The 20,000-nt window shown below is 29.6% G+C and overlaps 1 protein-coding gene across 1 annotated transcript in view; it reads left to right on the top strand.

The window, feature by feature from the left end:
* The window catches only part of LOC145246850 (uncharacterized), a 372,378-nt gene extending 355,922 nt beyond the window's left edge, over positions 1–16,456 (top strand). The window contains exon 4 of the mRNA XM_080108697.1: positions 15,416–16,456. Within this exon, the coding sequence (XP_079964823.1) occupies positions 15,416–16,375 (960 nt within the window). The 3' untranslated portion in view covers positions 16,376–16,456. The remainder of the gene's footprint in view (positions 1–15,415) is intronic.
* The last annotated feature ends 3,544 nt before the right edge of the window (positions 16,457–20,000 follow it).

Genomic DNA, 20,000 nt, shown 5'->3' with positions numbered 1-20,000 from the left:
TCACTTTTATATATATATATATATATATATATATATATATATATATATATATATATACATATATATATATATATATATATAAGCAAACGTACCCGTCGTTGACTGGGTTCAAAAATGAAAATGAACTCTGATTTATTAAAGTATGATAGGTTATGAAAAGAAAGGGTTGTAAAGAGATAGCTTCGAATTTGGGGGTATCAAAACCAAAGCAAAATATGATGAAAGTAAAAATAAAATAGATAAACCCCATAATTTATTATACCATACCTGCTCACACTGAAACACTTATCGCAATATTCTGTGGATCTATATTAAAAAAAAACGTGTTAAACTTTGTGACATATTTCCATTCTATGGAGGTCAGTTGCGAACGAACACCCCATAATTTTATTATACCATATTTCTTCAAACTGAAACATAATTATCAAAGTATACTTACGCAGATAGATATGAAAAGTCTTTATTAAAGTTTGTGCCTATTTCCATTCTATGGAGGCCAAGCGCGAACGCAGGCCCTACAATTTTATTATACCATCCCTATTTAAGTTAAAAAAATACTTATCAAAGTATTCTTATGTACATTTATATCAAAAAAACTTGTAAACGTTTTTTTTTTTTAATTTAAATTTTTTTATTTCCATACTTTGTGGACCAGGCGTACGCAGAACCCACAATTTTAATGAACCACCGTTCTGCCAGATAAAACATACCTATTCCTGTGTCTCGATACACATTCTATCATTATATGCAATCAGTTTTTTTTTAAATAGTCAACAATATAGGAGCCTATTCGTGACCAGACACACACACACACACACATTCAGCTTTATATATATATATATATATATATATATATATATATATATATATATACGTAAATATATATAAGTAAATTATAGTTTGCTTGAAGCATTGTTGGTAAAGGTATATATGGAAGTTTTAAAAGCCAAAAACAATGCGAAGAAAGACCGGAATCATGCAAGTAAAGAAAAGAAAAACAAACAAAAAGTAGACGGGTATGAGTATGTTTGAGTACAGAAATGTCTAACTGTTTATTCATCTATTATTCTTCACCTCAATGTATAATTATTTTATAACCAAGTTGCTGGTATGTCCGGTGTATATAAAGTCCGTTGGTAGTATGGAACTTTGATTAATTTCGGGAGAGAGGGACCTCCCCTTTTCAAAATATATATATATATATATATATATATATATATATATATATATATATAGCTTTGGGTATATTTTAACGATCGTTTTTAATCGACTTATTTATTTTATTGAATTGTACATATAACTTGCCCCATTATATTTTTTTTCTTTTCCTCACCCCGTTTTCCATTTTTTAGTTGATTGAATTTACGCGATGGTTCACTTCTTTATAATTATTCTAAAATTTTGCCAATCGAATAAAGATATGTATATATATATATATATATATATATATATATATATATATATATATATATATATATATATATATATATATATATATATATATTAGTGTAGTGACGATTAATCGGAATCGGCAATCAAAATAATCGGAACTTTTGGGGGTATCTGAATCAGTATCGGAATCGGAAAGTTTTGGACCTATTTTCCGATGCCAAAAACGATCCTTTAAATTACTTATTTGTTTGTTTTTGTTTAAAAAAATAATAATAATTTTTCAAAATTCGTATTAATAATGCAATTATATATAGTTATTGATTTTAAAACTACGTACAAGTAAAATTAAAATCTAAAGACCCGAGCACACGTGTATTTGTACGTTTACTAAAATACATTGAACAAATTACGTAGATTTTTACGGTAATCCGACCCCCACCCCGAAGCCCCAAAATAACTTCTATGTTTAGAAATTCCAAAAGAATTGATAATTGTATCAAAATCAGGAATTTATATATATATATATATATATATATATATATATATATATATATATATATATATATATATATATATAAATATTTGTAGTCATCGACATACAGTCCTGTTTCGTTTTATCACAACTCATCAGTGCCGCTAGACTAGCATCTCTCCCAAGCCAAGGATTGAACCTAGAACCGTATATATACATACATGTATGCATATACACACTCACTGTGGGTATATATATACCCACAGTGAGTGTGTATATGCATACATATATGCACACACACACGCACATACGCACACACACACATATACATGCGCACACACACACACACATATATATATATATACATACATGTATGCATATACACACTCACTGTGGGTATGTATATATATATATATATATATATACCCACAGTGAGTGTGTATATGCACACACACACACATATATACATGCATGTATGCATATACACACTCACTGTGGGTATATATATATATATATATATACCCACAGTGAGTGTGTATATGCATACATGTATATGTGTGTGTGTGTGTGTGTGTGCATGTATATGTATGTGTGTGTGCGTATGTGTGTGTATATATATATATATATCTTCTCCTACCTATTCCCCATCTTATTTGTGTGTGTGCGCGTGTACTTATGTTTGAATGATTAAGTACATGTATGCATGCGTGTGTTGATTGGGGAAAAAAAAATTTTTTAATTAACCAATATGTGTGTGATATGTTAGTGGATAGATGTGTGTGAGTACGTGTGTGAGTGTGTAGGTGGGTATGTATATATGTATGCTCCTACATATATTTCTATGTATGTTCGTGTGTATATGTGTATATGCCTGCGTGCGTATGCGTGTTCATGTGTACATATACATGTATGTATATGTATGTGTGTGATTGTGTGTGAGTGTGTGCTATATATGGGAAAGAAAGTAAAAAAAAAAACATAAAAACCTTCACCAAATGGACCAAAATCCCCCTCTTTGAACTTAACTCTGACCGGACACTACCGACACTTACTGTTGGGGACAGAATGTCTGAGACCAAGTCACTCTGAAAAAATACATTTAGTATCAGCAGATGTAAAAATAACATTTCAAACTCCCATTTAAAAAAAAAAAACTTTTTATGAAAATATCTGAAGAGAGCGAACCTAAGCTTGAAACGCGTTATAAAAATATTTTAAAATAAAAAATATGATAAAAGGCTAAAAAAAACACAATTGTTGATGGCTACACTCTTTTATATATATATATATATATATATATATATATAACTGCTTAATTTACTCATATAAAATTAATATACGAAAGTATAGATTTATGCGTAAACTTTAAGTATTTACTTCAAAAGTGCTCAATACGTAGGATGAGCTAGTTAGTAAGTTATAAAATGTTGGTAAAAGAATATATGGAAGCTTTACCATCCAAAAACAATCCGAAGAAAGACCGGAATCATGAAAGTATTTACTTGCTTAATCGTCATATACATTTTATAACTTACTATATATTAAATTACATTAAATTACATTAAATAAAATAAACTTTTTTTTTGTCTATTGATTGTTTTTCATTATTTTCCAACTTCCGAATAACGGTTTTCAATTCTGGCCATATTTCTCGTAAGACCGACAAATCATTCGTCAAAAAGAAATAAAGTGCGTTTTGACATGATTAAAATCCGAAAATTGAAAGAGAAGCTGTAAATAGCTTATAATATGTTTCCATTACATATCAAAATGCACTTTATTCCCTTTTGACGGATCGGTTGTTGCTTTCTCTTCTGATGAGTCAAGGGCATAATAGATTCACTGATTGATATAATAATTAAGTGATTGATTTTGCGCTACTGATAAGAATTTTAATGTCAACTGGATTAAAGGAATAAATTATAAGATGGTCTACATCATGAAATTTGGAATATAGACTTTTGTCATATATTCACTATATTGCTCTGTAATTACATTGAGCTTCTTAAATAAGGATTGGCATATATTATAAGAATATATATTATAAGAATATATATATATACATATATATATATATATATATATATATATATATATATATATATATATATATATATATATATATATATATACAACTTTTTAACTTTCTTTCAGTTTTACATTTGGATTTTACCATCACTGGATTTTTTTTTATTTTCCACCAGACTATCCATTCGTGTGTAATCACCTTTTTCTTCACAATATTCCCTCTGCTTCACTTTTTTTGTTTTCGAGTAAGATCTTTAACTTACTTGTTGTTTCATCAAATAGTTCTGCATGCAAAATCCGATCCCGCATTTTGCTAATTCCTATCCTAAAGTATTTCTTCGAAACTCCGCGGATTAAGGACTATCTATTCATCTAGTGTTTCCTTTTTCAGATTAAATATGTTTTTAACTCATTTCAAAGTTTTTTTTTAACATATTTTATTAACTGTTTGCTCATATATATATATATATATATATATATATATATATATATATAATATATATATATTATTATTATTATTATTATTATTATTATTATTATTATTATTATTATTATTATTATTGGGAAATAAAGGAATAGCAGGATTTTATTTAGGAACCCAACGAATGAGATATATAAAAAAAAAAATTTAATGGCTTAGGGTTCTCTGTAGAAACTTCCCATGATTCTGTTCTTAAATAAGGATACGAAAATTAGGCGATATATTAATATTTAAATGAGTTTTTCCGTAACCACAGCCAAGTTAAATGTTTCTCGCATGCTTTTCCCGCTAGGAATTTTCCCCCTTTATTTTTTCTCTTCGAAATATGCCCCATCGCCAAAAGTGCGTTTATTCATAAAGTCTGAAAAAATGCTGGTTTTTGAAAATTTTCAAACGATATAATGCTTGAAATTGTCGAACTGGACATTGAAACAATTGTAACGTAAAATGAAATACACTTTTTGTTGCCATCAACGCCTTGTTTTGAAGTCTTGATTTTGCATACACATTTTATTAATGCTCAATTATGAAATGTGATAATTTTGTAGCTTACTCCTTAAGTCTTTTTTTTTTTTTTTTTTCTTAAAACCCATTGGTATATGAAAGTTTACTGAATTACACGAACTCAGTATATTACATATAAGTCTTTATATCAGCATATATATATATGTATATATATATATGTATATATATATACATATATATATATATATATATATATATATATATATATATATATATATATATATTAGAAAGAGATGTACTTTAAAAATATGTATGAATGGATATGAAATAGGTAGATTTACGATGCATAATTTCGCTGTAAGAAAAAAAAACGATTCATATGCTTGTTTTCATCTCATAAAAAAGTACGAAAACATCGCAATGATTATTTAAATTTCAAAATGGCCGCTTCGTTCCGTCGGAAGACAATTGCACATTTCCATCTGGTTTGGAGGAGTGGGATGGGTTGTGATGGAAAAAAAACTGCGCGGCTAAATTACTTATGGAGATAGATTGCAACGCAACGGGCGATAGGTTTATGAAAATAATATTTGAGTAAATCTTTTGTAGATTTATGGAGTCTGAAGTGGTTTGTATTGAATGATGATTTTTTGTTCTTTTTCTTATTTTGTTGGGTTTTTTTATTTTTATTTATTTATTTATTTATTTTGTGGTTACAATGGCGGTTCGGTTTAGGATGTTACTTTTCGGGGGTGAATACCGAGAATTTTAAGGGAAGGAAGGAAGTGAAGGAAAGAAAAGGCAAGGAGAAAAGAAAGAGGGGGGGGAGAAAAAATTCGAAAGGAAGAGAGTAGAAGAAATGGAAAGAGAAGGGAAATAGAGGAAGTAAAGTGATTTAACGACGGAGAAAGAAACACAGAAATAGAAAGTAAACGAAAGAGGCAAAAAGAGAGACAAATATAAGGAAGAAAAGAAAAGAAAGAAAGAAAGAAAGAAAGAAAGGGAAAGGGAAGAAAACTGAAAGAAAACGGATACAGAGAGAGAAAGAGAGAGAAATATAAGTAAAATGAAGAAAAACGTAATCGAAAGAGAAAAAGAGAAAGAGCAAGAGAATGAAAAGAGAGAAAAAGAGAAAGTGCAAGAGAATGAAAAGAGAGAAAATTAGAAGGGAAGAAGAAGGAAAGAAAAGGAATAAAAGAAAGAAGGAAAGAGGATAACGTATAAGTAAAGGAGTTAAAAGACAAGTAAAGAGAAGAAAATAACGTGGTCGAAAGAGAAAGAAAGGAAGAAAGAAAGAGTAAGAGACGAAAGAAAGTAGGCGTTAAAGAAGAAAAGAAAGAAACATAGAAGAGAAAGAAAAATAAAGAATAGAGGAAAGAGAAGAAAAAGGAATAAAAAAGTGAGCGAACGCAAGAAAGAGAGAAAAATAAAAAAGTAAAGAGAATAGAAAGAATGAAATAAAACGGACGAAAGAGAAAGAAAGAAAGAAAAACAGAAAGAAAGAAAGAAGAAACGGAAAGGAAGAAGATGATAAATAAAAAAGAACGAAAGAAAACGAAAGAGTAGAAAAACAGAAAGAAAAAGACAGAAAGAAAGAAAAAAGGAACGGAAAAAAGGTGATAATAAAAGAAAATGAAAGAGTAGAAAAACAAAAAGAAAAAGAAAGAAAGAAAAAAGAATGAAAGGAAAAAGGTGATAAATAAAAGAAAATGACGAAAGAAAATGAAAGAGTAGAAAAAGAAAAAGAAAAAGAAAGAAAGAAAAAAAGAATGAAAGGAAAAAGGTGATAAATAAAAGAAAAAAAAGGAAGAACGATAAAAAGAATGAAATAAAAATAAGAATAACTTTGTGCAGACCGGTGATCACGTTAGAGACACGTGGGTGACGTCACGGCTCCGACGAGAAGTCATTCGAGGCCAGAGAAGGAGGAATAAAGGTCTTTTATTAAAACCTGAAAAAGCGAGTTGAATTTGTTTCCCCTTCTTTTCTGATGTCCCTTGCGACGGAGTCTACAACGTTCTGGATCCCTATATATCAACGATTACGTAACACTAAGTAATTCGCAGGTACATTTTGAGCACCACTGAGGATTGAACTTTCGACCTCCAGAAGAGTGTAACTTACAAGTGGATTATACTGACGAAACGAAAGCATGCTATCCCTTCCTCCCGAGAACTAAATAAAGAGCGTCGTTTAAAATTTTGTGTAGTTTCCCAAGTTCGGCAGAAAGTTTCCTGAGGTCGACAAGATATACTTAAAGAAGGTTGGTGAAAACAAGTCTGAAGGTGAGAAAAGTAATTATAATAATAATTGTTAAACCCCATATGATCTTACGCTGTGATTATCAACAAGTTTTCCAACCGCACTTATTAAGGAAGTAGTGGACATCGAAAAAGGTGTGTTATTCTCAAGGTGGAGAAAATTGTTTTGATGGCAAAAGTCGTCTAATAATTCTTTCCTCCTTAATACCAATCGAGAATGAGTTATCGCCAATCTGTCCGACGGAGACTGGCTATTCTTGTAGTCTTAACCTGTAGTAGTCCTGAGAGGTCCAAAATTATTGTTCAAAATTATTGGCACGGCTTTGTTTTTCTTTTAGTATCAGTATAATATCAATCAATTTCCGGTTTACGTGCTTTCTGAACTTTTTTATAGCCATATTATGCTTGTTTAACGCTAATTCAGTGAATAATTTTTTTCAGATAATTTTTAGATAGCGATTTATTTAAACTATTATAAGTGACTAAATTATAATTTTCAATCGCCATGGTTAAAACTAAGGAACACAGCGAAGACGTCAGGAAGCTTGTTGTAGCATGCCATACCAATGGGGAGGGCTATGATAAGATTTCAAAGAAGCTAAACCTTCCCAAATCCACTGTTAGAGCCATAATAAACAAGTTCAAATCGCAAGGCCACGTTATGAGTTTAGAGGGTAGAGGGAGAAAAAGGATTCTTTCCCCAAGAGATGAACGGAAAATTGTTCGACAAGTAAAACAAAACCCCAGGATCTCTGTTGGGGAGATTGTTGATGAACAGAGCACCTCTGGAGTGAATGTATCTCGACATACAGTTGGTAGAGTTTTGAAGAAAGCTGGTTTAAAAGCATGTCGTCCGAGAAAGACTCCCTTATTGAAGCCTATGCACCTGAAAGCAAGGCTAGCCTTTGCAAAACGTCATATTGATAAAGATGTTGCATTCTGGAAACGTGTTCTATGGACTGACGAAACGAAAATAGAGTTATTTGGCCATAATAAAGTGTCTTATATTTACAGAAAATCTGGCGAAGCTTTCCTGCCTAAGAACACCATACCCACAGTGAAGCACGGTGGAGGCAGTTTGATGTTTTGGGGATCCTTTGCTGCCTCTGGACCAGGGCGACTTGTTAAGGTCACAGGTAGCATAAAAAAGGAAGATTATGTTAAAATATTGGATGAAAACCTGAAAGACTCTGCTAAAGAGCTCTCACTTGGTCGTCGTTGGTGGTTCATGCAAGATAATGACCCAAAGCATTCGGCTAAACTGACTAAGAAATGGCTTGAGGACAATCATATTAATGTTTTGGAGTGGCCATCATAAAGCCCAGACCTTAATCCAATTGAAAATTTATGGAGAACATTAAAATTGAGGGTAATGCAAAGGAAGCCTAAGAATCTTATTCAATTGGAGGATTATTGTCAGGAAGAGTGGGCTAAAATTACTACTGAAGAGTGCAACAACTTGGTTGTAAACTATGAAAAGCGACTGAGGAAGGTAATCAAGGCCAAAGGCTATACAATTGATTATTAAATAAATCGTGCCAATAATTTTGAACAAGGGTTTTTTGCAATTATGTTTGTTGTTCCTTTGTTATTTATTTTTTCTAAAATCCGATTGCTGCATCGGAAAGGCCAGTTAAAAATACATAATATACTTTGTTATTTTCTTTAATTTAATCCCTTTTTTAGAATTTATTAGACAAAATTTAACTTTTATTTTACCGTGCCAATAAATATGATCATCACTGTATATATATATATATATATATATATATATATATATATATATATATATATGAAATGAAAATTACAATTGAATTTACCAAAATGATCCAAGATGGTAAAATTAAAGTAAATTATAAACATTAAAGAATTATTATTTATAAAATTATCTCAGCCAGATATAAAAGCTCGATAAAACCAAATAGGAAATAGAGCTTATAATATAAGCAAACAGTTAATAAAATATGTTGGAAAAAATACTTTGAAATGAGTTAAAAACATATTTAATCTGAAAAGGAAACACTAGATAAATGGATAGTCCTTAATCCGCGGAGTTTTGAAGAAATACTTTCCTTCTCATCAGAGGGTAGGAATTAGCAAAATGCGGGATCGGATTTTGCATGCAGAAGTATTTGATGAAACAACAAGTAAGTCAAAGATCTTACTTGAAAACAAAAAAAGTGAAGCAGATGGAATATGGTAAAGAAAAAGGTGATTACACACGAATACTTCTGCATGCAAAATCCGATCCCGTATTTTGCTAATTCGTACGCTTTGATGAGAAGGAAAGTATTTCTTCGAAACTCCGCGGATTAAGGACTATCCACTTATCTAGTGTTTCCTTTTCAGATTCAATACGTTTTTAACTCATTTCAAAGTGTTTTTTAACATATTTTATTAACTGTTTGCTCATATATATATGTGTGTGTGTTTATATACATATTGATATATATATGTCAATATATATGTATATATGTATCAATTATATTATATATATATACATATTGATATATATATGTGTCAATATATATGTATATATGTATCAATTATATATATATATATATATATATATATATATATATATATATAATTTAAAGGAGATTAGAACAATAGTCTAAGCGTATTTCAGTCTGAGTGTATTTCAATAGTCTGAGTGTATTCCAATGTAACAGTGAAATTACTAGTTTAATTAAAATACAGGAAAGAGAAAGTGCTCGTTGTAATTTAGATATATAATAAGCTCGATAGGTAAATATCCTAGAGCTAATTCAATATTAAGTAATGTGATTGATAATTTAAAATTTAAAAATCAAATTATAATTAAATTAAAAATCCGTTTCATAAGAAGGAACAACAACAAAATCAATATATATATATATATATATATATATATATATATATATATATATATATATATATATACATTTTGTTGTTGTTCCTTCTTATGAAACGGATTTTTAATTTAATTATAATTAGATTTTTAAATTTTAAATTATCAATCACATTACTTAATATATATATATATATATATATATATATAAATTGTTGTCTTTTTTGCTATCGCCATTTGTCACACTCATATTAAAACCCAACTCTTATTTCTCTTTGTGTGCGTTAACAACAACTTACTAACCATTGTCTATTAATAAGTATTTTTATTACTCGCTAAACCTACTTCTTTTTCTTGTTTCATCGATCCTTTGTTCTTTTCCTTCCACCCAGCATTCGACGAATATAGTCTCACGCCTCCTGTTACCATGAAAGACGTCACTTGACTTCTAGAGGAACATTCCGTATTCCTGGTCACTGAGCCTCACGTGGAATTTTCTATTTTTAATTTTCCTACGTAAAAAAAAGAAATGGTTTCTTTGTCAAACAAACTTCCCTATTTATTTTGCCCTTTAGTACTCACATTACATAAGCGAAGTTTCTTACAAAAAGGGAGGGGCAGAATTGCTGTTTTCTTAGTCGGAACCTATTTAATACTTTTCATTGGCCAGTTTTAGGTAATGAAGTTGTAATATTTGTTGTTTGTCTTAGTCCTTTGAGAGATTTAATATATATAATCATATATATAATATATATACATATATATATATACTTATAAATATCTATAGGTATACATATACTTATATACATATATACTTATATATACTTAAACATATATACTTATATATGTATATATATACTTATATATATACTTAAATATGTATATATATACTTACATATACTTAGATATATACTTGTGTATATATACTTATATATATATACTATATATATACTATATATATACTTATATATAAAAGTATATATATACTTATATAAATACTTATATATGCTTATATATATACTTGTATATATGTACTTATATATATATATTTGTATATATATATACATACATACTTATTTATATATACTTATATATATGTATATTTATATTTATTTATATATTTATATATATACTTGTATATATACTTATATACTCATATATATTCTTATATATATATATTTATATATATACTTATATATTTACTAATATATACTTATATATGTATAATTATATATATATATACTTATATATATACTTATATATACTTATATATATACTTATATATATACTTATATATATATGATTATATCTATACTTCTATATATACTTATATACATATACTTATATACGTATATATAAATATATATTATATATATACTTATACTTCTATATATATATACTTATATATACTTCTATATATATACTTCTATATATATACTTCTATATATACCTATATATATGCATATACTTATATATATATATACTTATATATATATACTTATATATATACTTAGACATATATATATATACTTATATATATATACTTAGATATATATATACTTATATATATACTTAGATATATATACATATATATATACTTATATATATACTTAGATATATATATATACGTATATATATACATATATATATATATACTTATATATATATACTTAGATATATATATATATATGTACTTATGTATATACTTATATACATATATATATACTTATATATATATATTTATTTATATATATATATAATATATATATATATATTTTATATATATATATATATATATATATACATATATATATATATATATATACATATATATATATATATATATATATATATATATATATATATATATATATATATATATACACACACACACGGTCGCGTCCAAAACTAAGGAACGAAGTTTTAAAACCTAATATTTGTTAGAAATAAGAACTGTGAGAAGCTGAAATTTTGTTGTTACGTCCATAATACCTTACCTCATTTTGAATAATTTGCAAAGGATAGAAAAAGAATTATAAATTTTTTTTTTTTTTTTTTTTTTTTTTTTTCAAAATAGCAACGCCCAAATGTAAGGGACAAAATTGAGAAAAACAATGTAAACAGCCAAAAAGCAATAAAAATACATGTATAATCAATAATGATTTATTCTCAAATAGCTTCATGCCTTGTCAGGAGCGATTTCTATTTATAAAGATCTTGGTACTCCTGTCTCCTATCCTCTGTCTTCACACACATAAACACTGATTATACATGAGTTTTGGAGTTTTACATTTTCTAACTCTTTCTCGATATCTTCCGCTTTTTTCGTTTTTTTTTTTTTTCACATCTTGTTTGGTATGTGCGTCTTTTTTTTTTCGGGTTTTTCTTTCTTTTTTTTTTTTTTTTTTTTGTTTTGTTTTTGCAGACGAGCTGCTTATCTTATGAACCGCATTTTGTCTGGCGACGAATCGCTAAGTGTGTCTTTATGCAAATCGCGACAATTAAAAACGCCGCGAACGCCAACACCAAAGCAAACGTTCACATTGTCCGTCCTTTTTATGTGAATTACTAATCGTTCGCCATTATTATGGAATCATATTTTAAGTGGGATTTCTTTGCATCCCCAGTGATATGGGCTTTTGATTTTGCTTTTAATGTAGACGGGTTAATGTAGCTTTTATCAAACTTGATCTATCTATCTATCTATCTATCTATCTATATGTTCATATAAATATACATATATATATACATATACATATATATACATACATATACATATACATGCATATACATAAGCATACATATATACACATATACATATATAAATATTTATACATATATATACACATACATATACATACATATATATACACACATACATATTTATACATATATATACACACATACATATACATATTTATACATATATATATACACACATACATATATATATACATATTTATACATATATATACACACATACTTATATATATATACATATACACACATATATACACATACATACATTTTATATATATATATATATATATATATATATATATATATATATATATATATATATATATATATTGAAATCAAAGGAGATGCAATGTTTACCTGATATAAGCAATGGTAAACTTCGATCTAATATAAATACCAAGTATTTATATAATTATTTTTAAAATGTAATTATCCACTGACACGTGTTTCGTCGTCTACGACCTATAAGAGTGGCTGTATCTAGCAAGATTTGAAATCGGGACCCAATGGTAATGAACCTAAACCCTTACCCCTGGACCATCTCGCCAACTGTCTGGATATATCGCGATTTACTTGTTTTGTTTTGGTTTTCGCGATATGTTTTGAATTAATTCAATTATTTACGAAAGTGCATTTTTACCTAAATGCGAGTTGGGAATAATTTTCCCTTTTAACCAATTTTGTACCCCCACATGGGGAGCGGTATAATCTCGCCCAAATTAAAACTCAATACACAAATAATAGAGATTATAGCTTCTTACAATTTGCTGATCTTTTGTTTTTCTTTTTGCCTTCTCTTTGAAACTCCGCAGAATAAGGACTTTGTAAATTGTTTTTTGGATTATTCAGTCGAACAATAAACTTGATTGTAAATTTTAACTTACTGTTAGGAACCGTTTTAGATACCCATATAAACCTCTCTTCACTCAATACGTATCTCTCATAAAAGGAATGAGTATTGACTGAAGAGAGCTTGGTATGGTTATCTACAACATTCCCTAATTATCGGGTTTGAAACCAACGGTACCAATGACTCATCTAAAACTTTCTGTAAACAAAATATGAATAATACGCTTATTTTCATTCTGAATAGATACGCGGATATGTGTGTACAAACCTCTGTGTGTGAGAGTGCGTGCGTGCGTGCGTGCGTGCGTGTGTGCGTGCGTGTGTGCGTGCGTATGTGTGACAGCTGTTCAAGGCCCTGAAATGCCTATACATTGATTGATGTTTGTGTTCACCCCCACCTCTTCGCTTCATCCCTCCTACATTCCACCCATACCAAACCCGATTCGAAGAGGGGTCCAATGTCGGAAACCGGAAATTTTCTCAACAATATATGTTATCAACATATTTAGAAAAAGAAAACCTGGTCTGCACTTCTTGTCTCCAATTGAACACAGAACGGACAAAACTCTTCCGTCCATCTTCATCCTTCTTCTCTACCGCCGCCACGCTGGGGTTGACAAGTCGGACCAAACAGAATTGAAAATGGCGGATAAGGGAACAGGCTATTTGCACTCCGGTAGTCCTAAACAAATTGCTTTCGGACACTTGTCGACATTACAACAATTTTCTTTCTGTTTTGTTGTTGTGTTTCTTGTTTGTTTGTTTGTTTTTTGTTTTGTTTTGTTGTTTTTTTTTCTGTTTATCATACAGCGATGGCGTAGTGGTTAACGGCTTGGGTCGTAGACTTGGTCTCTCTTGTTTTAGTAAGATATTAATCCTGGACGCGATAAACAAGCTCCATCCCACGCCAACTGATATTGAATTTACAAGAGATCATCAAAAGCAGAATGTATCACGATTATAATATGTGTGTGTGTGTGTGTGTGTGTGTGTGTGTGTGTGTGTGTGTGTGTGTGTGTGTGTGTGTGTGAAGACATGCATCTAAGAGAAGGAAACTCTAATGCAAAAACCTACTGTATACTTTGTTCTCTGGTTAGCAGTAATACCAAAAACGTGGTTGGTTCTACACAAAGCCTTCACCACTATAAACAAATCATATGTGTGGATTTCTGAGCAACTTACCTGCTGTGGCGGAAACTCATACGTCGAAATCGACGGGACACTATCATATATATGTATTTTTATATGTATACATATGTATGTATGTATGCATGTATGTATATATATGCATGCATCATATATACATACATATATATATATATATATATATATATATATATATATATATATATATATATATATATATATATACCTTTATTATTTTTAAAAACACTAATCTATGAACACGCGTGTTTCGGGGCCCTACTCCTTTTCAGCGTAGCTTGACTGTTGTTGGGATTCGAACCCCGAATCTTATGTATTTCAGTTCCTAACCCATAACGCTATGATGCCATAGACAATTTATTGTTTTAGTTTTTATCGTTTATCTGTTTACGTAGTTTTTGCTGTTGATTTTTTAAACGATATTAAGATTAACGTCTCCGCCTCGGAGATCCGGTGTTTTTCTTTGAAAGTCGCCCATTTTTTTTTATTTGGACGTATTTATTTATTTATTTATTTATGTATTATTTTTAAAAATAATAAATAAAATAATTAACCTTAATATCGTTTAAAAAATCAACAACAAAAAACTACGTAACCAACGGTTTATAATTTTTGCCCATTTTTAACGGGTTAATAAATCTAGTATGCATGTAATGTCCAACAATGTTTGTTTTGTTCGTTATTTTAAAAAAATTTATTCTCTTTATTTGTAGGTGTGGTTTCAGAACCGGCGCGCAAAATGGCGAAAGAAAGAGAATACAAAAAAGGGCCCAGGTCGTCCTGCTCACAATGCGCACCCCCAGACGTGCAGCGGCGAACCAATGGACCCGGAAGAGATCAAAAGACGTGAGATGGACCGGATGGAGAAGAAACGCCGAAAGCAGGAGGAACGCCTCCGTAAGTTAGAAGAACGCCGAAAGATGTCGGACACGAACGGCGAACTTTATGCCAACAGAGACACAATAAAGCTGACAGCAAACGAGGAGACCTGCTCCCAGGACAGTTGCCTGAGCATGGGCCACTCGCCGGATTCGAACCAGGAGAACGCCAGTCCGGACAAGCACCAGCTGGCAGTGTCGAACCACCCTCGAAAATGCCCATTTAGTATTGAGAGCATTCTCGAAGCCCCCAAAGTTCCTCGAGGCCGACGACCAAACTGGAAATACCCTCGTGTGCAGGCGAGCAAATCAGTGAATCCGTTTGCGTTGGGTATGGTACCACTTTATCCTGTTACTCAACCTGTGGGTTTCGTGGTAGAACAAATGGCACATGGGGTTAGCAGCGAGAATGAAGATACACAGGAAGTGGATGTCGTTGACGGAAGCAGCAGTAAACATGGAGGCGATTTACTGATTGACATTGTTAATGATGATAGTGTGGCCGCAGCGACGGCTATGGCGGCGGCGGCAGTAGCTGCGGCGGCGGCTGCAAGAGTCTCAACTTCGTCCACATCGTCAGGGCACGCCTCCACAGCGACATCAGCTAACGGTGAATCAACCAAAGTCGGACCAATATCATCAGAAGTTAAATCGTCGCATATAACAACATCAACCACAGTCGTTCGGCCAGGCCCGTCACCGATAATTGCCGGGCCACCGTGCGAATCGGAACAGAAACAGTGCTGTCAACTTGTTGACCCAGATGATTCCTCAAACTCCTTGGGTTCCTGCTAAAGGATCAACGCGAAGCAACTGTTCTGATATCTTAAAAATAACATATATATATATATATATATATATATATATATATATATATATATATATATATATATATATAATAAATTTAAAAACCTACACACGTGTTAAATTAAATATACGTGTAATTATAAAAGATAGCGCCACTAACATTTTGAAAAGATAAAATGAAATTTAGTAGAAAAGTTGTTTTTTTTCTGTTAAAATGAAGGATAATTTGATGCGTATTTTTATATGAGAAGACAATCATATATGAAAATCCACATAAACAATGGGAACATGTATGGTCTATTTAAGATTTGGGGAATAAAATTGCAGTGAATTTTAATTCATCACAAAAAAACTTACGGCATTGTTATATTTAAACAGATATCAAGTCGGATATTGATATCTTGGATTTTGAATATGTGTACTGTATCGAATTATACACTGGTGTATCGAATTGTATATAAGGTATAATGTTTGTATACCGAATCTTATATCGCGTTTGACTACGATATATTGAATTATATACCAGCTATGTTTGTATACCGAAGTTTATATCGAGTTTGATTATGATATATCAAATTGTATACCAGCTATGTTTGTATACCGAATTTCATATCGAGTTTTACAATGATATATTGAATTATATACCAGCTATGTTTGTATACCGAAGTTTATATCGAGTTTGATTATGATATATCAAATTGTATACCAGCTATGTTTGTATACCGAATTTCATATCGAGTTTTACAATGATATATTGTAAAACTCGATATGAAATTCGGTATACAAACATAGCTGGTATCTTATATCGAGTTTTACAATGATGTCAAAATGCATAAGGTATATAATATTGGCATATCTAATCCTATATCAAGATAACTATCGCGTTTGTGGAATAGTGCGTTATTCATTCGAAGACATAAAATACAAGGTAAAATTGATGAAAAAAATCACAGACAATAAAAAATCGTATCGCACGCTGGTGAACTCCATGTTATGATTTTATATTGTAATAAAAATAGCGATATCACAATAAAAATCGTGAAACTTTATTCTGCTCGCAATACGAGATACAAGCGTATAACTGTTCTAAGTTATCGTAACATTAAAGAGTTATAGGACAAAGGGAGATAATCTAAAACGGGCAGGTAACTCTTGGTTACTTATTACACACTCATTCTCATATTTCATGTCTATATCAAGTGATAACACACTGACACGGAAACAAAATGTTCACGATGTGGATTTTCGAACAGAAGAAAATAACTTCTACGTTTAATGTTTGTTTCATTTCTAACATAAGCCATGTTTGAATCAAGGAGGTGGCAAGCGAAGGGAGCGTCCTAACCGTACGAAAATGTTCTTATTTTCTTAAGATATGAAAATAGCAATTTTGGCCGTTAAATGCAAAATACGGTATATTTTATGTGAGATATAAATTTCTATGTAATGCTTCGTAAGCAGCCTGAGAACGCATGGTTCATTCACCTGTGCTAGGGCACGTCAAAAGTTTCATATAATCTACTTGTATAACTAAACTACATCAAAATGATAAGAATATTAATCGTGATTAAGATTTCAGGGTGGAAAACTGATTGTTTAATAACAACCAGTTGTCTTCCCTGGAATCTAAATCACAATTATTATTATTATTATTCTATTATTCTTATTCTTCTATTATTCTTATTCTTCTATTATTCTTATTCTTCTGTTATTCTTATTCTTCTGTTATTCTTATTCTTCTATTATTCTTATTCTTCTGTTATTCTTATTCTTCTGTTATTTTTATTCTTCTGTTATTTTTATTCTTCTGTTATTCTTATTTTTCTATTATTCTTATTCTTCTGTTATTCTTATTCTTCTATTATTCTTATTCTTCTGTTATTTTTATTCTTCTGTTATTCTTATTCTTCTATTATTCTTATTCTTCTGTTATTCTTATTCTTCTATTATTCTTATTCTTCTGTTATTCTTATTCTTTTGTTATTCTTATTCTTCTATTATTCTTATTCTTCTGTTATTCTTATTCTTCTGTTATTCTTATTCTTCTGTTATTCTTATTCTTCTGTTATTTTTATTCTTCTATTATTCTTATTCTTCTGTTATTCTTATTCTTCTATTATTCTTATTCTTCTATTATTCTTATTCTTCTGTTATTCTTATTCTTCTGTTATTCTTATTCTTCTGTTATTCTTATTCTTCTGTTATTCTTATTCTTCTATTATTCTTATTCTTCTGTTATTCTTATTCTTCTGTTATTCTTATTCTTCTATTATTCTTATTCTTCTGTTATTCTTATTCTTCTGTTATTCTTATTCTTCTGTTATTCTTATTCTTCTGTTATTTTTATTCTTCTATTATTCTTATTCTTCTGTTATTCTTATTCTTCTGTTATTTTTATTCTTCTGTTATTTTTATTCTTCTATTATTCTTATTCTTCTGTTATTCTTATTCTTCTATTATTCTTATTCTTCTGTTATTCTTATTCTTCTATTATTTTTATTCTTCTGTTATTTTTATTCTTCTGTTATTCTTATTCTTCTATTATTCTTATTCTTCTGTTATTCTTATTCTTCTATTATTTTTATTCTTCTATTCTTCTTATTCTTCTATTATTTTTATTCTTCTAAGTTAATACTAAGCATCATTGCTAACAGCTGTTGAGAGAATATCAATTGATTTACCATAATAATAGAATAGTACAAAGAATAGTATAGTGTTTGGGGGGACATCTGTTAATCAGCATCCAGGGAACCTAACGATTATTATTATTATTATTATTATCATTATTATTATTATTATTATTATTATTATTATTATTATTATTATTATTATTATTATAATAATAATGATAATAATAATAATAATAATAATAATAATAATAATAATAATAATAATAATAATAATAATAATAATAATAATAATAATTACCTGTATGAAAACTCCTTGGAAGCCCATAATAATACAGACTGAATTGAGATTTATGATATTTCCTACAAGACGTATATATATCCGATATTTCTCGAAAGTAAAAGAAAAAAAAAGTGGCTGACTTGTTTAAAAAGCAATCTAAAGTAATTTTAGTGAATTTTGTTAGCAATTTATTTTGTGAAACAGGATTTTTTTTAAAACAATTATTTTAGCATCAATTATTAGTAAATAACAAATAATAATATGTAATCAATCACCCACTTCCGTTTAATGTCTACCGTACTTTGGGGTAATTGCGAAAAATCCGGGGACAATTGCGCCCACTAAAAATGAAGTGCTCTTTATACGCGTGGTTGCTAAAAGAGCACCTTTAGGTAGTTGGTGCAATTACTCCAAAGTACGGTATATCTCTTACACACAGATACTCTCTCTCTCTCTCTCTCTCTCTCTCTCTCTCTCTCTCTCTCTCTCTCTCTCTCTCTCTCTCTCTCTCTCTCTCTCTCAGCTGATATTACACGCTCATTTCACCTATATATATATATTAAAAGTATATAGTGTTTTTAAGCGTTTATTTTGCAGAAGTTAAGAGGAATAACTCATGACGATATTACTTGCCTAGGAATATCTAGCAACTCAGGAAAATGTTTTCGTTGCAAAAGTTTTCTTTCGAACATAAGTATTTGTA

The sequence above is a fragment of the Euprymna scolopes genome, chromosome 24 (genome assembly GCF_053919585.1).
Source record: "Euprymna scolopes isolate OS-2025 chromosome 24, ASM5391958v1, whole genome shotgun sequence".
Taxonomy (NCBI): Eukaryota; Metazoa; Mollusca; class Cephalopoda; order Sepiida; family Sepiolidae; genus Euprymna; species Euprymna scolopes.
This window is presented reverse-complemented; position numbering and strand designations above follow the sequence as displayed.